Source organism: Oncorhynchus mykiss, chromosome 10 (assembly GCF_013265735.2).
Source record: "Oncorhynchus mykiss isolate Arlee chromosome 10, USDA_OmykA_1.1, whole genome shotgun sequence".
Lineage (NCBI taxonomy): Eukaryota > Metazoa > Chordata > Actinopteri > Salmoniformes > Salmonidae > Oncorhynchus > Oncorhynchus mykiss.
This window is the reverse complement of record NC_048574.1, coordinates 6,245,176-6,270,178: the sequence shown is the minus strand read 5'-3', so window position 1 is coordinate 6,270,178 and position 25,003 is coordinate 6,245,176. Positions and strand designations below refer to the sequence as shown.

General features: G+C 41.9%; 1 protein-coding gene across 7 annotated transcripts in view; it reads left to right on the top strand.

Annotated features, from left to right (window-relative positions):
- Positions 1-13,505: 13,505 nt before the first annotated feature.
- larp1 (La ribonucleoprotein 1, translational regulator) overlaps positions 13,506-25,003 on the top strand; it is a 58,152-nt gene continuing 46,654 nt past the window's right edge. For 6 of the 7 annotated variants that reach the window (XM_036989573.1, XM_036989570.1, XM_036989567.1 and 3 more), the window contains exon 1: positions 13,506-14,179. In XM_036989573.1, coding sequence (XP_036845468.1) covers positions 13,783-14,179 — 397 coding nt within the window. In that variant the 5' untranslated portion in view covers positions 13,506-13,782. The remainder of the gene's footprint in view (positions 14,180-25,003) is intronic. The other variant, XM_036989572.1, reaches the window with a different exon arrangement.

Below are 25,003 nucleotides of genomic sequence, written 5' to 3'. Positions count from 1 at the left end.
AGAGATTTATAATTCTTTATGTGGTCTATATTCATTAAAAGAGCACTTTATTTAATATAACAGGCTTTTAATATACAGTATTGGTGCACAATTTATACTTAAAATATGAAAGTCACTCATTTAAGTCACTCATTTAAGTCACTCATTTAAGTCACTCATTTAATTTAACTCATTTTCAACAGAGGACCTTAGGATCTCACGTGGGTTTTTTACTACAGGCCCAGGGATGCATGTCAAGGTTTGCAGGCCTCATCACGTCCACCACTCCCATGAAGCGTAGTAGGTGTAACAGGTGTCACTATTCCTGTTTAGCAGGCCCAGTAATCCGTTAGAAACACTATGCCTGTTTAACAGGCCCAGTAATCCGTTCTAAAGACACAGGGCTAGAGAGCACTTAAACCCTCCTACAGTTGTCTGACTGCCTCGGTGTAGTGGTGAGGGCTCTTTCCTTAAGGGGCGACATCACAGAGCATGTGTGAGGATGGCAAGGACTGTTGTAGCCCAATGGAGGAGTGTTCTCAGGGCGTGGATCTGAGAAATTCCCCAGGGGAAGCTCCTAGGCTGTAACTTTCTCTCTCACAAACTCTCACTCTCTGTCATCACCACTAGCTGGCAAGCAAATCCAACAATATTTACAGATATTTATAGCTAGGTAGTTTAATCAAAGGAAAGTTAGCTTGTTACCTAGCTGGCCAAATTGGCATGATTTGTCAGTGCGAGTCATAATACCCATAAAACCTTGCAGTCAAACACGGAAATGGTTCCAATAGTTTTTTCACCATTCATTTTTCCCATAAGTAATTTTAGAAACCCTTCTAACCATAGTTCTGTTATTTTATTATTTGTTTTAGTATGGTCAGGGCGTGAGTTGGGGTGGGCACTCTGTTTGTTTTTCTATGTTGGTTCTTGTGTTCGGCCTGGTATGGTTCTCAATCAGAGGCAGCTGTCAATTGTTGTCCCTGATTGAGAATCATACTTAGGTAGCCTGGGTTTCAGTTTTGGGTTGGTGGGTGTTTGTCGCCACACGGGACCGTTTCGTTCATTTCACGTTTTATTGTTTTGTATTTTGTAGTGTTCAGTTTATGTTTTAAAATCAACATTATGGACGCTTACCACGCTGCGTTTTGGTCCTCCGATCCTTCTCGCTTCTCCTCCTCAGAAGAGGAGGACGAGGGACTGTGTTTTGTGTAGGCATTTTGATAACCGTGTAAATCACGTGTAAATCCCTCTCGGACAAGCTATATACAGTGCCTTGTGAAAGTATTCGGCCCCCTTGAACTTTGCGACCTTTTGCCACAAGTCAATAATTTTGGACGCCCAATTTTTCAGTTTTTGATTTGTTAAAAAAGTTTGAAATATCCAATAAATGTCGTTCCACTTCATGATTGTGTCCCACTTGTTGTTGATTCTTCACAAAAAAAATACAGTTTTATATCTTTATGTTTGAAGCCTGAAATGTGGCAAAAGGTCGCAAAGTTCAAGGGGGCCGAATACTTTTGCAAGGCACTGCATATATATATATATATCAATATCATCAAAGGGTGGACAGCTCCAGATCTGGACAGGAGTGTGTGCAAGGTTTTGTTCTAGGCCAGCTCATAGCCTATCGCTTTGATTCATTAAGTTTATTATTTATATATATATATATATATATATATCTATATATCTAAGGCACACACTGCATCGCAGTGCTAGAGGTGTCACTACAGACCCTGGTTTGATTCCAGGCTGTATCACAACTGGCTGTGATTGTGAATCCCATAGGGCGGCACAAAGTTAGCCTAGCGTCGTCTGGGTTTGGGCCGGGGGGTAGGCCGTCATTGTAAATAAGAATTTGTTCTTAACTGACTTGCCGTGTTAAATTAAAAAAAGGATATAACTCATGCTCTCAAGTAGAAGTTGAACTTGTTGAACAATGACAAGATGGTTGCTGCTACAGAGGGAGCAGCTGGGAACCAGAAGACTGCAGCCAAGGCAGCACTGGTCCACACCTGCCCCCTGTCTGGCAGGTGAGTAGTATTGGTTGGTACTGTCTGTGCCTTTAGGTTCCTCGCCATGTGTAGACTGTTGTACTGGCCTGTGCGGTACAGTCTTTCATATGTGTAGTGGTTTGTTGCATCGTATTGCTTAGTTTAACCTTTTGTGTCAACTTTTAGTTAAATTGAAAGCCACAGATTGTTAATGTCCTCCATTTTTGTCCTTGACCTTTGTAAACGCAGACCTGATGACGTTCAAGCGGCACTTTGAGAGCACGTATCCCTTTTACTGCAGTGGGCTAAATCAGAGTGTTTCTTGGTAGTCTTAAACAAATCTACTTTGAAACAAAAGTATACACCTCACACGATTCTAATTATTATTATACAATATATATTTATAAATGTAACCTTTTATTTAACTAGGCAAGTCAGTTAATTAAGAACAAATTCTTATTTACAATGACGGCCTACTCCGGTCAAACCCGGAACGACGCTGGGCCAATTGTGCGCCGCCCTGAGGGACACCCAATCATGTCCAGATGTGTTACAGCCTGGATATGGGCTTAAAAAAAAGAAGACACTATGTGAGATATAAGAGTTGAAAGAGTCCATTTTGGGTTTGCATGCCAATATTACACTTTATATACATCACAGAAGAATGAAATATAACTAAACTGTTTGACAAAGAAACACCGGATTTTTGGCATTAAAAAATAAATATATACGTTTATTAATGATGAAATTATGAAAAATATTAAGAACGTTAAACATTAATAACGTTCCACCCATGAGGCCACTAGAGGGCGATTTGATCGTTTGACTGCAGGAATGGGCTACAGGTGTTGTACTGTTTTTGCTACCTTTTTTTTTTCAACTTTGTAATGCTGTCCTCATCCTGCTTATTCTGGGGTTCAGACAGAGGTAAATGTGCTGCTCACAATTGACATTAGTGTGCTTGCCCACATATAGCTGCGTATAGGCTTCAGTGTGCCTAAACGACTGTTTGGCTAATGATTACACTCCAGTTGTTAATCCATTTACAACTCACCCACCAAAAATCACTATATGCTATTTTACATTTTTATTTTATTTCCTATAATTCCCGAAAACTGAAAATAACAAGAATCTGTGTGCTCTCGGATGGTAATAATTGAATGAACAAAAAATATAAACGCAACATGTGTCGGTCCCATGTTTCATGAGCTGAAACCAAAGATCCTAGAAATGTTCAATACCCACAAAAAGCTTATTTATCTAAAATGTTAGTTGTTAGTGAGCATTTTTTCTTCGCCAAGATAATCCATCCACAGGCCTCCCGGGTGGCGCAGTGGGCTAGGGCACTGCATCGCAGTGCTAGCTGTGCCACCAGAGACTGTAGGTTTGCGCCTGACCCGCCACAGGAGTCGCTAGTGTGCGATGAGACAAGGATATCCCTACCGGCCAAACCCTCCTTAACCCGGACGATGCTGGGCAAATTGTGTGCCGCCCCATTGGCCTCCCGATTGCGGCCGGCTGCGACAGAGCCTGGACTCTGCGATGCAGTGCCTTAGACCACTGCACCACTCGGGAGGCTTTTTACGGATGAATCCTGGGTTTAACTGTATCGGTCAGATGGTAAACAGTGTGTATGGCGTCATGTGGGTGAGTGGTTTGCTGATGTCAATGTTGTGAACAGAGTGTCCCATGGTGGCGGTAGGGTTATGGTATGGGCAGGCATAAGCTACGAACACAATTGCATTTTATCGATGGTTATTTAAATGCACAGGGATACTGTGAAGAGATCCTGAGGCCCATTGTTGTGTCATTCATATGACGCCATCACCTCATGTTTCAGCGTGATAATGCACGGTCCCATGTCTCAAGTATCTGTACACAATTCCTGGAAGCTGAAAATGTCACAGCTCTTCCATGGCCTGCATACTCAGTCACCAGACATTATGCTCTGGATCGACACATTCCGGTTCCTGCCAATATCCAGCAACTTTACACAGCCGTTGAAGAGGAATGGGACAACATTCCGCAGGCCACAATCAAAAGCCTGATCAACTCAATGCCGATTTTTTTTTTTTATGGAATATCTAGAAAACCATTTTTCAATTATGTTAGCACAGCTGAAAACTGTTAAAACTGGCCTTGTTTAGACTAGTTGAGTATCTGGAGCATCAGCATTTGTGGGTTCGATTACAGGCTCAAAATGGCCAGAAACAAATAACTTTCTTCTGAAACTCGTCAGTCTATTCTTGTTCTGAGAAATGAAAGCTATTCCATGTGAGAAATTTCCAAGGAACTGAAGATCTCATACAACGTTGTGTACTACTCCCTTCACCGAACAGAGCAAACTGGCGCTAACCAGAATAGAAAGAGGAGTGGGAGGCCCCGGTGCACAACTGAGCAAGAGGACAAGTACATTAGAGTGTCTAGTTTGAGAAACAAGTCCTCAACTGGCAGCTTCATTAAATAGTATATGCAAAACACCAGTCTCAACGTCAACAGCAAAGAGGATGCTGGCCTTCTAGGCAGAGTTGCAAAGAAAAAGGCATATCTCAGACTGGCCAATAAAAAGAAAAGATTTTGATTGTCAAAAGAGCACGGACACTGGACAGAGGAACATTGGAAAAAAAGTGTAATGGACAAACAAATTGAAGTTGGAGGTGTTCGGATCACAAAGAAGAACATTCGTGAGACGCAAAAAAAAGGAAAAGATGCTGGAGGAGTGAACCATCTGTCAAGCATGGAGGAGGCAATGTGATGGTCTGGGGATGATGGTCTGGGGGTGATGGTCTGGGGGTGATGGTCTGGGGGTGATGGTCTGGGGGTGATGGTCTGGGGGTGCTTTGTTGGTGGTAAAGTGAGAGATTTGTACAGGGTAAAAGGGATCTTGAAGAAGGAAGACTATCACTCCATTTTGCAACGCCATGCCATACCCTGTGGACGGCGCTTAATTGGAGCCAATTTCCTCCTAAAACAGGACAATGACCCAAAAGCACAGCTCCAAACTATGCAATAACTATTTAGGGAAGAAGCAGTCAGTTGGTATTCTGTCTATAATGGAGTGGCCAGCACAGTCACCAGATCTCAACCCTATTGAGCTGTTGTGGGAGCAGCTTGACCGTAAGAAGTGGTAAGAAGTGCCCATCAAGCCAATCCAACTTGTGCTTCCGGAAGCATGGGTAAAATCTCTTCAGATTACCTCAACAAATTGATAACTGGAATGCCAAAAGACTGCAAGGCTGTAATTGCTGCAAATGGAGGATTCTTTAACGAAAGCAAAGTCTGAAGGACACAATTATTATTTAAATTAAAAATCATTATTTATAACCTTTGTCAATGTCTTGACCATATTTCCTATTCATTTTGCAACTCATTTCATGTATGTTTTCATGGAAAACAAGGACATTTCTAAGTGACCCCAAAATGTTGAACAGTGATATGCTCAAAAAAATAAAGGGAACACTAAAATAACACATCCTAGATCTGAATGAATGAAATATTCTTATTAAATACTTTTTTCTTTACATAGTTGAATGTGCTGACAACAAAATCACACAAAAATGATCAATGGAAATCAAATTTATCAACCCATGGAGGTCTGGATTTGGAGTCACACTCAAAATTAAAGTGGAAAACCACACTACAGGCTGATCCAACTTTGATGTAATGTCCTTAAAACAAGTCAAAATTAGGCTCAGTAGTGTGTGTGGCCTCCACGTGCCTGTATGACCTCCCTACAATGCCTGGGCAGACTCTGTCACGTCTGTCACATGTGCTCAGTGTGAACCTGCTTTCATCTGTGAAGAGCACAGGGCGCCAGTGGCGAATTTGCCAATCTTGGTGTCCTCTGGCAAATGTCAAACGTCCTGCACGGTGTTGGGCTGTAAGCACAACCCCCACCTGTGGACGTCGGGCCCTCATACCACCCTCATGGAGTCTGTTTCTGACCGTTTGAGCAGACACATGCACATTTGTGGCCTGCTGGAGGTCATTTTGCAGGGCTCTGGCAGTGCTCCTCCTGCTCCTCCTTGCACAAAGGTGGAGGTAGCGGTCCTGCTGCTGGGTTGTTGCCCTCCTACGGCCTCCTCCACGTCTCCTGATGTACTGGCCTGTCTCCTGGTAGCGCCTCCATGCTCTGGACACTACGCTGACAGACACAGCAAACCTTCTTGCCACAGCTCGCATTGATGTGCCATCCTGGATGAGCTGCACTACCTGAGCCACCTGTGTGGGTTGTAGACTCCGTCTCATGCTACCACTAGAGTGAAAGCACCGCCAGCATTCAAAAGTGACCAAAACATCAGCCAGTAAGCATAGGAACTGAAAAGTGGTCTGTGGTCACCACCTGCAGAACCACTCCTTTATTGGGTCTTTATTGGGTCTTGCTAATTGCCTATAATTTCCACCTGTTGTCTATTCCATGTGCACAACAGCATGTGAAATGTATTGTTAATCAGTGTTGCTTCCTAAGTGGACAGTTTGATTTCACAGAAGTGTGATTGACTTGGAGTTACATTGTGTTGTTTAAGTGTTCCCTTTATTTTTTTGAGCAGTGTATACAGTGCCTTGCGAAAGTATTCGGCCCCCTTGAACTTTGCGACCTTTTGCCACATTTCAGGCTTCAAACATAAAGATATAAAACTGTATTTTTTTGTGAAGAATCAACAACAAGTGGGACACAATCATGAAGTGGAACGACATTTATTGGATATTTCAAACTTTTTTAACAAATCAAAAACTGAAAAATTGGGCGTGCAAAACTATTCAGCCCCCTTAAGTTAATACTTTGTAGCGCCACCTTTTGCTGCGATTACAGCTGTAAGTCGCTTGAGGTATGTCTCTATCAGTTTTGCACATCGAGAGACTGAGATTTTTTCCCATTCCTCCTTGCAAAACAGCTCGAGCTCAGTGAGGTTGGATGGAGAGCATTTGTGAACAGCAGTTTTCAGTTCTTTCCACAGATTCTCGATTGGATTCAGGTCTGGACTTTGACTTGGCCATTCTAACACCTGGATATGTTTATTTTTGAACCATTCCATTGTAGATTTTGCTTTATGTTTTGGATCATTGTCTTGTTGGAAGACAAATCTCGTCCCAGTCTCAGGTATTTTGCAGACTCCATCAGGTTTTCTTCCAGAATGGTCCTGTATTTGGCTCCATCCATCTTCCCATCAATTTTAACCATCTTCCCTGTCCCTGCTGAAGAAAAGCAGGCCCAAACCATGATGCTGCCACCAGCATGTTTGACAGTGGGGATGGTGTGTTCAGCTGTGTTGCTTTTACGCCAAACATAACGTTTTGCATTGTTGCCAAAAAGTTCAATTTTGGTTTCATCTGACCAGAGCACCTTCTTCCACATGTTTGGTGTGTCTCCCAGGTGGCTTGTGGCAAACTTTAAACAACACTTTTTATGGATATCTTTAAGAAATGGCTTTCTTCTTGCCACTCTTCCATTGAGGCCAGATTTGTGCAATATACGACTGATTGTTGTCCTATGGACAGAGTCTCCCACCTCAGCTGTAGATCTTTGCAGTTCATCCAGAGTGATCATGGGCCTCTTGGCTGCATCTCTGATCAGTCTTCTCCTTGTATGAGCTGAAAGTTTAGAGGGACGGCCAGGTCTTGGTAGATTTGCAGTGGTCTGATACTCCTTCCATTTCAATATTATCGCTTGCACAGTGCTCCTTGGGATGTTTAAAGCTTGGGAAATCTTTTTGTATCCAAATCCAGCTTTAAACTTCTTCACAACAGTATCTCGGACCTGCCTGGTGTGTTCCTTGTTCTTCATGATGCTCTCTGCGCTTTTAACGGACCTCTGAGACTATCACAGTGCAGGTGCATTTATACGGAGACTTGATTACACACAGGTGGATTGTATTTATCATCATTAGTCATTTAGGTCAACATTGGATCATTCAGAGATCCTCACTGAACTTCTGGAGAGAGTTTGCTGCACTGAAAGTAAAGGGGCTGAATAATTTTGCACGCCCATTTTTTCAGTTTTTGATTTGTTAAAGTTTGAAATATCCAATAAATGTCGTTCCACTTCATGATTGTGTCCCACTTGCTGTTGATTCTTCACAAAAAAATACAGTTTTATATCTTTATGTTTGAAGCCTGAAATGTGGCAAAAGGTAGCAAAGTTCAAGGGGGACGAATACTTTTCAGACAGACAGACAGACAGACAGACATTCCAATTGGCTATACTAAAACTCTTTAACATCATACTTAGCTCTGGCATCTTCCCCAATATTTGGAACCAAGGACTGATCACCCCTTTCCACAAAAGTGGAGACAAATTTGACCCCAATAACTACCGTGGAATACGAGTCAACAGTAACCTTGGGAAAATCCTCTGCATTATCATTAACAGCAGACTTGTACATTTCCTAAATGAAAACAATGTACTGAGCAAATGTCAAATTAACAGACAACGTATTCACCCTGCACACCCTAATTGACAACCAAACAAACCAAAACAAATACAAAGTCTTCTCATGCTTTGTTGATTTCAAAAAAGCCTTCGACTCAATTTGGCATGAAGATCTGCTATACAAATGGATGGAAAGTGGTGTTGGGGGAAAAACATACACAATTATAAAATCCATGTACACAAACAAGTGTACGGTTAAAATTGGCAAAAAACACACATTTCTTCACACAGGGCCGTGTGGTGAGACAGGGCTGCAGCTTAAGCCCCACCCTCTTCAACATATATATCAACGAATTGGCGCGGGCACTAGAAAAGTCTGCAGCACCCGGCCTCACCCTACTAGAATCCGAAGTCAAATGTCTACTGTTTGCTGATGATCTGGTGCTTCTGTCACCAACCAAGGAGGGCCTATAGCAGCACCTAGATCTTATGCACAGATTCTGTCAGACCTGGGCCCTGACAGTAAATCTCAGTAAGACCAAAATAATGGTGTTCCAAAAAAGGTCCAGTCGCCAGGACCACAAATACAAATTCCATCTAGACACCGTTGCCCTAGAGCACACAAAAAACTATACATACCTTGGCCTAAATATCAGCACCACAGGTAACTTCCACAAAGCTGTGAACAATCTGAGAGACAAGGCAAGAAGGGCATTCTATGCCATCAAAAGGAACATAAAATTCAACATACCAATCTGGCTAAAAAATACTTGAATCAGTCATAGAGCCCATTGCCCTTTATGGTTGTGAGGTCTGAGGTCCGCTCACCAACCAAGACTTCACAAAATGGGACAAACACCAGATTTAGACTCTGCATGCAGGATTCTGCAAAAATATCCTCCGTGTACAATGTAGAACACCAAATAATGCATGCAGAGCAGAATTAGACCGATACCCACTAATTATCAAAATCCAGAAAATAAACGTTAAATTCTACAACCACCTAAAAGGAAGCGATTCCCAAACCTTCCATAACAAAGCCATCACCTACAGAGAGATGAACCTGGAGAAGAGTCCCCGAAGCAAGCTGGTCCTGGGGCTCTGTTCACAAACACAAACAAACCCCACAGAGCCCAGGATAGCAGCACAATTAGACCCAACCAAATCATGAGAAAACCAAAAAGATAATTACTTGACACATTGGAAAGAATGAACAAAAAAACAGAGCAAACTAGAATGCTATTTGGCCCTAAACAGAGAGTACACAGTGGCAGAATATCTGACCACTGTGACTGACCCAAACTTAAGGAAAGCTTTGACTATGTACAGACTCAGTGAGCATAGCCTTGATATTGAGAAAAGCCGCCGTAGGCAGACATGGCTCTCAAGAGAAGACAGGCTAAGTGCTCACTGCCCACTAAATGAGGTGGAAACTGAGCTGCACTTCCTAACCTCCTGCCCAATGTATGACCATATTAGAGAGACATATTTCCCTCAGATTACACAGATCCACAAAGAATTCGAAAACAAATCCAATTTTGATAAACTCCCATATCAACTGGGTGAAATTCCACAGTGTGCCATCACAGCAGCAAGATTTGTGACCTGTTGCCACGAGAAAAGGGCAACCAGTGAAGAACAAACACCATTGTAAATACAACCCATATTTGTGCTTATTTATTTTCCCTTGTGTCCTTTACCATTTGTACATTGTTAAAACACTGTATATATACATAATATGACATTTGTAATGTCTTTATTGTTTTGAAACTTCGGTATGTGTAATGTTTACTGTTCATTTTTATTGTTTATTTAGCTTTTGTATATTATCTACCTCACTTGCTTTGGCAATGTTAACACATGTTTCCCATGCCAATAAAGCCCCTTGAATTGAATTGAGACAGAGAGAGAGACACAGAGAGAGACACAGAGAGAGACACAGAGAGAGACACAGAGAGAGACACAGAGAGAGACACAGAGAGAGACACAGAGAGAGAGACACAGAGAGAGACAGAGAGAGAGAGACAGAGAGACAGAGAGACAGAGAGAGAGAGACAGAGAGAGACAGACAGAGAGAGAGACAGAGAGAGAGAGACAAAGAGAGAGAGAGAGACAAAGAGAGAGACAAAGAGAGAGACAGAGAGAGAGACACAGAGAGAGACACAGAGAGAGACACAGAGAGAGACACAGAGAGAGACACAGAGAGAGACACAGAGAGAGAGACAGAGAGAGAGACAGAGAGAGAGAGACAGAGAGAGAGACAGATGGAGAGACAGAGAGAGAGAGAGAGAGACGGAGAGACAGAGAGAGAGAGAGACGGAGAGACAGAGAGACAGAGAGAGAGAGAGAGAGAGACGGAGAGACAGAGAGAGAGAGAGAGACGGAGAGAGAGAGAGACAGAGAGAGAGAGACAGAGAGAGACAGACAGAGAGAGAGACAGAGAGAGAGAGAGAGACAAAGAGAGAGACAAAGAGAGAGACAGAGAGAGAGACACAGAGAGAGACACAGAGAGAGACACAGAGAGAGACACAGAGAGAGAGACAGAGAGAGAGAGACAGAGAGAGAGACAGACAGAGACAGAGAGACAGAGAGACGGAGAGACGGAGAGACAGAGAGAGAGAGAGAGACGGAGAGACAGAGAGAGAGAGAGACGGAGAGACAGAGAGAGAGAGAGAGACGGAGAGACAGAGAGAGAGAGAGACAGAGAGAGAGAGAGACAGAGAGAGACAGACAGAGAGAGAGACAGAGAGAGAGAGAGAGAGACAAAGAGAGAGACAGAGAGAGTTGAAAAACAGCAGATCCGGGACAAAGTAGCACGTCCTGTGAAACAGGTCAGGGTTCTATGGCCACATGCAGAACAGCAGAACTGGATTGGCAGCATGACTGGGTGCAACGGGGACAAGAACAGCCAGGAGTCTTTAGGCCAGGTAGTCCTGAGGCATGGTCCTAGGGCTCAGGTCCTCCGGCTAATCTGACTTTGAATCTGCAACAGAACATGTCAACAAGGTACTTCTGAATTCTGACACCATGAATTGAAATAGATTTCACCTCGTTATAGTTGGCAGGAAATTGTAAGGGATTAAATATTAGACCACTGGCTAAAGAAGTAGAGGATCTGGTCAAATAAGTGTATGTTGCTAATATCATCTAGGTAGCAGAAAACTAGTCTATTCGTGGCACATTGTAAATGTCATTGACATTGACTGTGTCATCGACTGACAGATTGCTATACCATATGATGTGGTTAGCTGATACGCACAAATACCTATCCAGGCGTTTTAAGATCTAGCAGGCGTCAGCAACGCCTGGGCAGAGGAGCTAACCAATGCAGCTAACCACCATGATGTGGTTAGCTGATACTTATGCCGCGTGCTAGGAAGCTCTGAAATGTTCTGCTGCATTCACGTGCTAGTCGATACTAGATGACAGCTTCGCACACTCTTAGCATTCTCACAACCAGCTTTGACTGGAATGCTTTTCCAACAGTCTTGAAGGAATTCCCACATATGCTGAGCACTTGTTGGTTGCTTTTCCTTCACTCTGTGGTCCAACTCATCCCAAACCATCTCAATTGGGTTGAGGTCAGGTGATTGTGGAGGCCAGGTCATCTGATGCAGCACTCCATCACTCTCCTTATTGGTCAAATAGCCCTTACACAGCCTGGAGGTGTGTTTTGGGTCATTGTCAGTATTTCTCCAGTAGTTCTACTTTGCACATTCACCTACTGCAAATCTACAATTCCAGTGTTTTTAATTGCTATATTGTATTTACTTCGCCACTGTGGCCTTTTTATTGCCTTTGCCTCCCTTATCTCAACTCATTTGCTCACATCGTATATAGACTTGTTTTTGTACTGTATTATTGACTGTATGGTTGTTTTACTCCATGTGTAACTCTGTGTTGTTTTATGTGTCGAACTGCTTTGCTTTATCTTGGCCAGGTCGCAGTTGTAAATGAGAACTTGTTCTCAACTTGCCTACCTGGTTAAACAAAGGTAAAATAAATAAATAAATTGTCATGTTGAAAAACAAATTACATTCCCACTAAACACAAACCAGATGGGATGGCGTTTCGCTGCGTAGCCATGCTGGTTAAGTGTGCCTTGAATTCACGGCGGTTGGAACCAAAAATCTCAAATTTGGACTTGAGGACAGATTTCCAACGGTTTAATGTCCATTGCTCGTGTTTCTTGGCCCAAGCAAGACTTCTTATTGATGTCCTTTAGGAGTTTTGCTGTTGTTGTAGCAATTGGACCATGAAGGCCTGATTCACACAGTCTCCTCTGAACAGTTGATGTTGAGATGTCTGTTACTTGAATTCTGTGAAACATTTATTTGGGCTTCAATTTCTGAGGTGCAGTTAACTCTAATGAACTTATCCTCTGCAGCATTAGGTAACTCTGGGTCTTCCTTCCTGTGGTGGTCCTCATGAGAGCCAATTTCATCATAGCGCTTGATGGTTTTTGCGACTGCACTTGAAGAAACTCATATTTCTTGACATTTTCCTGATTGACCGACCTTCATGTCTTAAAGTAAATAGGGCTATCTTCTCTATACCACCCCTACCTTGTCACAACACAACTGATTGGCTCAAACGCATTAAGAAGGAAAGAAATTAAAAAAATGTACTTTTAACAAGGCACACCTGTTAATTGAAATGAATTCCAGGTGACTACCTCATGAAGCTGGTTGAGAGAATGCCAAGAATGTGAAAAGCTGCTGTCAAGGCAAAGGGTGGCTACTTTGAAGAATCTCAAATCTAAAATATATTTTGATTTGTTTAACATTTTTGTTGGGTTACTACATGATTCCATGTGTTATTCCATAGTTTGATGTCTTCACTATTATTCTACAATGTAGAAAATAGTACAAAATAAAGAAACACCCTGACATTACTAGGTGTGTCCAAACTTTTGGCTAGTACAGAATATGACTAAAACATTTACATAAAAACAATACTTGTCACTTGTATTTTTATATCACTCAAATCGAATTAAATTGTGGTCAATATTGAGAGATAGAGGTATACTCCAGCAATGTTTTGCACTGTAATCCATTGGAGCGGGCTGTAGGTTTGCCACCCAGCTGGGAATGAATTGCTTCTTAGACGTAACGAAATATGGCGTTATTGATAACAACCTATTGCGCGCACATCTTTGCGTGGTTACGCCCCTCCATCGTACGTGCGCGCACCCTTCTATCGCGTGGTGGTGATCATCCATATTGCTGCTAGCGGTGGAGATTATCTTGTAATTTTAAAGTCTTTCGGACGCTTTTTTATATGTTTTAATTCAACACAAACCACTCTGCGTCTTAGACTGAAGGCTATTTGGTCTAGGGGTGGAGTGGAGTAACGATTGAAACGAGTTTACTCGAGGAATACTGAACATTTACCATTCTTGAGTTGAAGGCGAATTTGGGGATATCGTGAGGAAAAGGGGAAATGGCCACTCAGGTGGAGACTCTCCTACCCAACAATCCTCTTATCAAAGAAGAGGAGCATGGGCATGCGAGCAAGACGATACAACACGGAGAGGACTGTCTGGAAAAGGGGGCCAAGCAGACGGGTGTTGCCGACGACGGTAGCAATATGAAAGCAGACAACTCGGAACTGGGGGGGGTCGCAATGAAGGAGCAAAACTCAAAACAGGCAAAAGAAGAGAGTAACAATCAAGAGAAAGACATCCTGGATCAAGAAAAGCACACGACCGGACAAACGGAAGACTATGTGAAATGTAGCAAAAAGGAGTTTGCTGAAGCACCCCCGCCCAAGGTGAACCCATGGACTCAGAAAATGAATGCGGTGACCGTGGTCAACGTGAATGGACAAGCACATCATGGTTTGTATTCCTCCCATAACACGTTTTTTTGTTGTGTGTGGTGGCTACTGTGTTTATGGTGCATTCACTAGAGCCACCTAATAAATGCCAAGCATGATCTGCTGTCAGATATGATAGTGGGGAGTTCCTCGCAGGATAATGCTGCATTGCAAGCTTGCTCGTATCTAGTAGACTGCTCTAACTAGCTATATATAGAGCAAGGCCCCAAACTATTTCTGGAATAGTGGATTGTAAAAAGCTTCTTCTCAGATCTAATTGGAGTTGACGTTCCAAACATGGTACTCGTCTCTTTCAGAAGATCACCTACTTCGTACATTTTTTTGTGCAAATGCAATAACAAACGTTGAGCTTTTGTGTGTGTGTATGTGTGTGCTTAGCGTCAGGCCTCAGTCGGGTACAAGTTGAACCAAGTGAGGTTTCATGTGTCGTGATATTTTAACACCATCGTTACACTTACTAGACGCATGGGCGTCATTTTTCTTTTGCACAACTCAGTCTCTTTTGTGCTAGTTGCCGATGAAGTGACTTGCGAACTAATTTAACTCGTTAACGTGGTTGTATAGACGAAGTCTGAACTGAAGCAGCAATGCGAATGACTAACTTACCATTGTCACGGGTGACACGCGTTTTGGGTTTTAACTTTTACTGAATAAACGCCAAGTATAGCATAGCCATTTCTAACTAGGCACTATTTTTGTCCAGGTTTGTGAAGCACTGTTTTTAGGGACATACTACCAATTTAGATAATTGTAGCTCTTGTTTTCAGTTGATAAATATTAGCCTAGCACGCTGAAAGTGAGTGCCGATGGCTAACAATAGCGACTAGGCCAAGGTAGCTAATCCTCATGTTGGAGCTAACAGACAGCTACCGGAATCCAAATCCACGTTATTTATAAACACTACATGTTTGACACATTGCAACAATATATATTAATATATAATGCAACCCCCCTGAAACAATTTGCGCAGTTTTATTTAACACTTAACGTTAAAACACATAGCTAGGTTTATTGCAACGTCACGTGTCCTCTCCACGTGTTCCCTTCCACTAAATGCAAAGGAACAATAGTTGTATTTAAAACAAACAAAAAAAATTAGTTGGCAATGTTTATTACGAATTTATAACCATTTTAATGGGTGTCTCCTCGTAGAACATGCTAAGTTGTGTGTTCAATTTAGACTGTCATTACGGGTAGATAACTGGCTCTTAAATTGTAATGATTCATCCATCTCATGATCACATGCTAGCTTGGAGCTAGCCACTAAACTAGCTAGCCCTTTGCTATGCTAGCGACTTAGCTAGATATAAACGTGGACAAGCCAATTTGGTTGCTTGTGGGACTTGTCGCCATAGACGACCAAGTCGGATCCGCCCGATAAAGAATAACATGTAGGAAGGACGTCGTTTTAATCACTAGTTAGTTAGCGGAAGTCACCACATGCGTTTGACACGGATATTGGGAGGAGACCGGTGCAGAAAATGTGTGTATCCCAGAATTCCTCAGTAGTTATGTCAAGACAACGTGGTCCGTTCAGCCATGTGATTTTTTTTATTCTCTATCGTCGATTTATAACGGTGATAACTAATGCTTGGTACATTCTAACAGCAGATCACGTCAAAGTGTGGTCGTTGTCATATTATTTAGGGGGCTTTTGTTTGCTTGGCTTTTGCGGTAATGAAAAAAACGGGCGTAAACAATGCAACTAGGCCTCACTACTCAGACGCTCTCCCCTCCCCCACGCACAGTCAGCCAGCTAGCTACTAGCTAGTGTTGCTAGTATCATCAAGTCTGCCACATGTTGTTTTGATACATGGCGAAATGTTATGCATTACTGTGAAATCTAATGTGAATTGATTCAAACACCGTTTTCTTAATCACCAAAACTGTAATTCGGTGTAAGATTTTAAGGTAGCTGACATGTACAAATATTGTCATTTTTGCCTAAAGTCTATTTCATCTCAATTGCCTGAAACGCCAGTGATAGTCAAGAATCATTGTCTTACCCCTCGAGAAATTCTGGTTAGGAATCCAATACGTATGTACACTGATGAGCTGTACATGGAGCTGTACACGTTGTGCCATATGTCTACATCTTCACAGATCCCTCCCTACTCATGTCTCTGATATTATCATGCTTCCTTGAAGCATGGACTATCCCCCAATAAACAGCTTTAATAAGGGACAATTTTTTTAAAATTATTAAATGAGGACATATAGCTAGATTTATTCAACCAATGTCTTGGGATGTGGCTTCATTTTGCACTAGAGGTTTGAAAACACCTGTTTAAACTTTGATTTGAATGTTTCATAACCTTTTTTAAGTTGTAATGTTATTTGTCTGGTTGATATTTTGATGTTATTTTGCTTATGCCGTTTGGTACTAAACCTGTTTTGTGTCCTATTACCCCTTACAGATGCTAACTAGTTGCCATATTCTCACCAAGTTGGATAAGTACAGGAAGGGAGGGAGGGACTGAAGCATGTTTTGAAGCGTTAAACTGGCCAAATTTTTATTTTTGTCAAATCTCATCTTGGATGTTTTACTTGAGTCTAGTATGTATAAGGGCTCAGACACCAATAGAGATTTAGTACACCAATTTTCTTTAAAAAATTTTTACATTGTGTGTTAAAAAGTCGGCAGTCAGACATTTACATTGGGTGTAGAGGTCGACCGATTTATGATTTTTCAACGCCGAGACCGATTATTGGATTACCGACCCTCCCGGGGCGGCAGGGTAGCCTAGTGGTTAGAGCGTTGGACTAGTAACCCGGAAGGTTGCGAGTTCAAACCCCCGAGCTGACAAGGTACAAAATCTGTCGTTCTGCCCCTGAACAGGCAGTTAACCCACTGTTCCCAGGCCGTCATTGAAAATAAGAATTTGTTCTTAACTGACTTGCCTGGTTAAATGAAGGATAAATAAATAAAGCCGATACCGATTAATCGGCCTTCTTTTTTAGATACATTTTTTGTACTAATGACAATTACAATAATACTGAATGAACACTTTTAACTTAATATAATACATCAATAAAAAATCAATTTAGCATAAAGTAAATAATGAAACATGTTCAATTTGGTTTAAATAATGCAAGAACAAAGTGTTGAAGTACAAGTGCAATATGTTCCATGTAAAATATGTGCCATGGTTTAAATAATGCAAAAACAAAGTGTTGGAGAAGAAAGTAAAAGTGCAATATGTGCCATGTAAGAAAGCTAACGTTTAAGTTCCTTGCTCAGAACATGAGAACATATGAAAGCTGGTGGTTCCTTTTAACATGAGTCTTCAATATTCCCAGGTAAGAAGTTTTAGGTTGTAGTTATTATAGGACTATTTCCCTCTATACCATTTTGTATTTCATTAACCTTTGACTATTGGATGTTCTTATAGGCACTTTAGTATTGCCAGTGTAACAGTATAGCTTCCATCCCTCTCCTCGCTCCTCCCTGGGCTCGAACCAGCAACACAACAACAATTAGTGCGCGCTAACTAGCTAGCCATTTCACTTTGGTTACACAAGCCTCACCTCGGGAGTTGATAGGCTTCAAGTCATAAACTGCGCAATGCTTAATACACAATGAAGAGCTGCTGGCAAAATGCACAAAAGTGCTGTTTGAATGAATGTTTACGTGCCTGCTTCTGCCTACCACCACTCAGTCAGATACTTGTATGCTCAGTCAGATTATATGCAACGCAGGACACGCTAGATAATATCTATAATATCATCAACCATGTGTAGTTAACTAGTGATTATGATTGATTGTTTTTTATAAGATAAGTTTAATGCTAGCTAGCAACTTACCTTGGCTTACTGCATTTGCGTAACAGGCAGCCTCCTTGTGGAGTGCAGTGAGAGAGAGGCAGGTCGTTATTGTGTTGGACTAGTTAAGGTTGCAAGATTGGTCCCCCAAGCTGACATGGTGAAAATCTGTCGTTCTGCCCCTGAACAAGGCAGTTAACCCGTCATTGAAAATAAGAATGTGTTCTTAACTGACTTGCCTAGTTAAATAAAGATTAAATAAAGGTTATAAAAAAAAAACGGGGCCCAAAAATTCTGATTGTTATGAAAAATTGAAATCGGCCATTCCGAATAATCGGGCGACCTCTAATTGGGTGGTCTCTAAAACACAGCGTACTGAATAATTGGCAGACCAGCGCTAGATCAGGACTCTCCAACCCTGTTCCTATCGAGCTTAAAGCCAATTTGTGCTTGATCCGGAAATGTGGTCAGAGGATCCATATTGTAGGTGTGGCTCCGGAAGCATGCAGGGGTCAAATTGAACTCTGCATCGCTGTGCGCCTTCCAAATTTTGTACCAATGCGGAGGGCTCTGTATAGCTCCTGCATTGACACGATTGGTTGATGGTTGGGGGGGGGGGGGGGGGGGGGGGCGAGAGATCATGTGTAAACTCAATCTCACTTCCTTGACAAGACCTTTGAGTGCCCTGACTTATGCAGAGGCTCTTTCACCGGAAGTGCTGCACGGCCAATGCAGGTGTCTGATTGACCATGCAGCGCCTTTTACTGTCCTGTAGGTTTTACCGCCAACCCTAATCTAGCGCACCGGATTCTAATAATTATATGCTTGATAAACTGAACCAAGTTAGTTACAACTGTGGTTGAAGTGAAAAACCTACAGGAGGGTAAGCTGACCAGGAATGAGTTTGGTGTCCTGATCTAAATTCGGTGCGGGGTGTGTGGAAGCCTCAAGTTTTGCTGACTTGTTTTGGCGACTCGGGTTAGGAATGACTGTCAGTATTTCTTTAGTGCTCTGGAACCTTCAAACAAGTGAAAATTGAGGCACTTTTAATTGCATTCGTACTAGTACAGGGCTCTCCAACCATGTTCCTGAAGTCTTTGTAGAAACCCTCAGGCGGTTTCTCAGCCCTAGTATGCGTAGGCTTCGATTTGAACCCCAGTTTAAATCTAAAACACATTTTTATTTATTTTATCTTTATTTAACTAGGCAAGTCAGTTAAGAACAATTTCTTATTTACAATGACGGGGCCAATTATGCACCGCCCTATGGGACTCCCAATCACGGCTGGATGTGACGCAGCCTGGATTCGAACGAGGTACTGCAGTGACTGAGATGCAGTGTCTTAGACCACTGCGCCACGGGGGAGCCCAAGTGGTAGTAGTCGGGTCAAAATTAGCACGATGACTTGTCTCTTTAGTGTCTGCGTTCTCACCTGTCTGTCTCCACTTCAGTGTCTGCGTTCTCACCCACGAGAGGAGACTCTTTGTTGTTGCCCTGAAACAGAAGGCTACTAGTGAATTGTCCTGAGCCTTTGTAGTTTCAAAGGTGTCAGGACTCTGCTGGGGTCACAACCTGGTAGTGCTGATGTGTAGATGGCTAATGTGGGATAAAGATGCAGGACATCTTTATTCATGGACGATGAATGAGAGTTAAGGCGGCTAACCTGTAGGTTTTACCTTCAGTTCGGCTGGCGGCTAACCTGTAGATTTTACCTTCAGTTTGGCTGTCGGCTAACCGAACAAGTGTGCCAGGCAACAAGTGTCCCAGGCAAACAAAAAAAAAATCGAAGTCGACCAGAAGTCGTCTGTTCTTTCGACCAGTCGATTTAAGTCTACATTTTAAAATGTTTCCCCCCCCCCATATATAGACACCCTATGTGTTTTAGTGAAATCGACTATACAGGCATTTAGCTCACTGTTTGATGACTCGAGGGAACCAGAGATCAAGATAATCAGATGAAAAACGAACCTGTCCCGACCGTCCTCCTCTACTGGCTTTCACAGACGCTGCCGTTACTCTCCAGAAGTTGCCGGTAATGGCCCACGGGAGGAATTGGCAAACTCTCACGTGGGGAATGCCAGTTTATCTTACCACTTCTACCGATCTGCGTGCCTGTTATGGTTTTCATATGCACATCGATGTGGAACAGTTTAATTTACATCTTAATTGTCATGTGGTTAATCATGTGGTTAACCTAAAAAAGCTAATTTTATTGCCATTGCCAACTATGTAAAAACAGCCTATAAAGCCAACAAATAAAAACAATGCCGTCTGCAGGTAGAACATTTCCTGATTAAAAAAAAAATAAAATGTCCTATAAATCATATTGACCAAGCGTGGCCCATCTGCAATGAACTTGAACCATTGTATCAACTAATAACTTGGGTCCAGCCTGAAGCTACTTAAAACTATGTATAAAATATTCTGTGCCCTCAGAGAGTTTACCGCCGCCATTGTGCAGGTCGGCCTATTGTATGACTTTCCACCAGATCCGAGTATGATATTTTTCCCTTTCACGTTGAGTGGTTATCAAAAGAGGGAGAGCTGGAAAGATTTTTCAAAACACTATCAGATCCCCAAATGGGAACATTTCTATGCCTACTTCTATGTGTAATCAGGCCTGGTAGCCAATAGGCTTACTTCTATGTGTAATCAGGCCTGGTAGCCTATAGGCCTACTTCTATGTGTAATCGGGTGCGTGTCCTTACTCAACATTAACAGGAGCGGTCCAAACTAGAGGTCGACCGATTATGCTTTTTCAACGACCAAAAAAAGCAGATACCGATTTAATCAGACGATTAAAAAAATATATATATATATATATATTTTTTTTTTCCCCCTATATATATTTTAAACATTAATTTGTAATAATGACAATTGCAACAATACTGAATGAACACTTATTTTAACTTAATATAATACATCAATAAAATCAATTTAGCCTCAAATAAATAATGAAATATGTTCAATTTGGTTTAAATAATGCAAAAACAAAGCGTTGGAGAAGAAAGTAAAAGTGCAATATGTGCCATGTAAGAAAGCTAACGTTTCAGTTCCTTGCTCAGAACATGAGAACATATGAAAGCTGGTGGTTCCTTTTAACATGAGTCTTCAATATTCCCAGGTAAGAAGTTTTAGGTTGTAGTTATTATAGGACTATTTCTCTCTATACCATTTGTATTTCATTAACCTTTGACTATTGGATGTTCTTGTAGGCACTTTAGTATTGCCAGTGTAACAGTATAGCTTCCGTCCATCTCCTCGCTCCTCCCTGGGCTCAAACCAGGAACACAGCCAACAGCCACCCTCGAAGCAGCGTTACCCATGCAGAGCAAGGGGAACAACTACTTCAAGCCTCAGAGCGAGTGACGTTTGAAATGCTATTAGCGCGCACCCCGCTAACTAGCTAGCCATTTCACAATATCAACGCTGTGCGCTACAGGGAAGACATCCTCCTACCTCATGTGGTACCCTTCCTGCAGGCTCATCCTGACATGACCCTCCAGCATGACAATGCCACCAGCCATACTGCTCATTCTGTGTGTGATTTCCTGCAAGACAGGAATGTTAGTGTTCTGCATTGGCCAGCGAAGAGCCCGGATCTCAAACCCATTGAGCACTTCTGGGACCTGTTTGATCGGAGGGTGAGGGCTAGGGCCCCCCCAGAAATATCCGGGAACTTGCAGGTGCCTTGGTGGAAGAGTGGGGTAACATCTCACAGCAAGAACTGGCTAATCTGGTGCAGTCCATGAGGAGGAGATGCACTGCAGTACCTAATGCAGCTGGTGGCCACACCAGATACTGACTGCTACTTTTGATTTTGACCCCCCCCCCCCCCCCTTTGTTAAGGGACACATTATTCAATTTCTGTTAGTCAAATGTCTGTGGAACTTGTTCAGTTTGTCTCAGTTGTTGAATCTTTTTATGTTCATACAAATATTTACACGTTAAGTTTGCAGAAAATAAACGCAGTTGACAGTGAGAGGATGTTTTATTTTTTTTGTTACTGAGTTTATATACATACATATATATATATATATATATATTACATACATACATATATATATATACTACATACATACATATATACTACATACATATATACTACTGCTCGACTAAAAATCTTGTTCGACCAGCAGCCTATCGACCACACCATCGACCAGTCGAATAATTGGGGTGAGCCCTTAACCTCTCTCCTTATCTTTTTTGTGCTGGTCAAGGGCAGTCAGGTCTGGAGTGAACTAAGGGCTATATCTGTTCCTGGTTCTACATTTTTTGAATGGGGCATGCTTATTTAAGATGGCTAACATCCAGTGAAAATGCAGAGCGCCAAATTCAAATAAATTATAGAAATTAAACTTAACTGTCTTAACTTTGAGCTTCTTCCATTGGCACTCCAATATGTCCCATAAAAATCAAAAATTGTCATTTTGTTCAATTCCGTTGATGTATATCCAAAATGTCAATTTATTTGATCCAGAATAACACCGGTTTTAACTCGCGCAACATGACTACAAAAGTTACCTGTAAGCTTTGTCCAAACATTTCAAACTACTTTTGTAATACAACGTCAGGCATTTTGTAACGTAAATAATCGATAAAATTGCAGACTGGATGATCAGTGTTCAATACTGGAGGAAAACAAAGTGTAGCTAGCTTTCAGGTCACGCGCCTCTGACAGATTACACTTCCCTCGAGCCTCGTTCTGAACAGTGTTACTTCATTTCTCAAAGGAAAAACCTCAACCAATTTCTAAAGACTGTTGACATCCGGTGGAAGTGATAGGAACTGCAAGAAGGTCCCTTAGAAATGTGGATTCCCAATGAAAACCCATTGAAAGAGTGACCCCCCCAAAAAAACAATCTGAACGGGTTGTCCTCGGGGTTTCGCCTGCCAAATAAGTTCTGTTATACCCACAGACATGGTTCAAACAGTTGTAGAAACGTTTTTCTGACTGAGCGGTGTTTTTATTTTTTATTATCCAAATCTACTAATAATATGCACATCGTAGCTTCTGGGCCTGAGTAGCAGGCAGTTTAATTTGGGCACGCTTTTCATCCAAAATTCCGAATGCTGCCCCCTATCCTAGAGAACTTATTGGTGACGGGGCAGGATTTTCACGTCCGGATGAAATGCATGCCCGTAATTCAACTGCCTGCCACTCATTCCCAGAAGATGTGGTTGAAGTTTAAAAAAAATATATATATATATATATATATATATATATATATATTACTGTGAAATCAGAATGGAGAAAGACCCATATGAAATCACTTGTAAGACCCGTATGAAATCACTTGTAAGACCCGTATGAAATCACTTGTAAGACCCGTATGAAATCACTTGTAAGACCCGTATGAAATCACTTGTAAGACCCGTATGAAATCACTTGTAAGACCCGTATGAAATCACTTGTAAGACCCGTATGAAATCACTTGTAAGACCCATATGAAATCACTTGTAAGACCCGTATGAAATCACTTGTAAGACCCGTATGAAATCACTTGTAAGACCCGTATGAAATCACTTGTAAGACCCGTATGAAGTCACTTGTAAGACCCGTATGAAGTCACTTGTAAGACCCGTATGAAATCACCTGTAAGACCCGTATGAAATCACTTGTAAGACCCGTATGAAATCACTTGTAAGACCCGTATGAAATCACTTGTAAGACCCGTATGAAATCACTTGTAAGACCCGTATGAAATCACTTGTAAGACCCGTATGAAATCACCTGTAAGACCCGTATGAAGTCACCTGTAAGACCCGTATGAAATCACTTGTAAGACCCGTATGAAATCACTTGTAAGACCCGTATGAAATCACCTGTAAGACCCGTATGAAATCACTTGTAAGACCCGTATGAAATCACCTGTAAGACCCGTATGAAATCACTTGTAAGACCCGTATGAAATCACTTGTAAGACCCGTATGAAATCACTTGTAAGACCCGTGTGAAATCACCTGTAAGACCCGTATGAAATCACTTGTAAGACCCGTATGAAATCACTTGTAAGACCCGTATGAAATCACCTGTAAGACCCGTATGAAATCACTTGTAAGACCCGTATGAAGTCACCTGTAAGACCCGTATGAAATCACTTGTAAGACCCGTATGAAATCACTTGTAAGACCCATATGAAATCACTTGTAAGACCCGTATGAAATCACTTGTAAGACCCGTATGAAATCACCTGTAAGACCCGTATGAAATCACCTGTAAGACCCGTATGAAATCATTTTTTATTTCCACTCTAGGGTCATACACTACTCATAAAGCAACTGTAGACATTTAATTATTCGAAAACATAAAATACTGTCAAATATTATAAAAATATTGTGATATATTTTTGCCATTTTCACCCAGCCCTAGTTTTGTGGTGGAGTAGACTTCTTTTTTTTGTCAGGTTTTTCCCCTCAGAACAAAATGGCCATGTCCTCTTTTGACCCGACAGTATGAACTATGTATTCAGCTCTGAATTTTAGTTTGAGAAAGCACCCTTTTGGGTTCATTGCGGTACCAGTCTACCATGATAATAGGCAGAAAAAGAAAGTCCTCAATTTCTCTCGTCTTTTTCTATAGATCAACGCCGTCTACCCAGGTTTGTGTCTCAGCTCTGGCCTTTTTTAAAAAAAACTTTTTTTTTTTTTTTATCTTTAAAGAGCTGCATCTGTCTGGGCACAGCGATATGGACACATCCCAGTGAAAACTCACTGTTCTAGGGTGTGGGGTGGGTGGCCACAGGCAGAGACAGTGACCTCTCTGCAGCTCAACCAGCAGTGTAGTGTCTGAGCCTGTTACTCGGCGGGTGGTGATGTCACCCTTCTGATCACGTGAACTAGCAAGAGTCTTCAAGAGTGGTGTGTGTGTGTGTGTGTGGGAGGGGCAGTGTGGCTGCTGGTGGCATGCATCCTGTCTTTTCCTCCATATTTGGTTCCCACTGGCCTCAGTCATCCCGTGCTGCAGCAGCTCTCCTACTGTGCTCCTTGAATCTAATCCGACCCAGTTCTAGATCGGCTTCTGGTCGAAATAACTCATGCTTTAAAAAAAAATAATAATAAA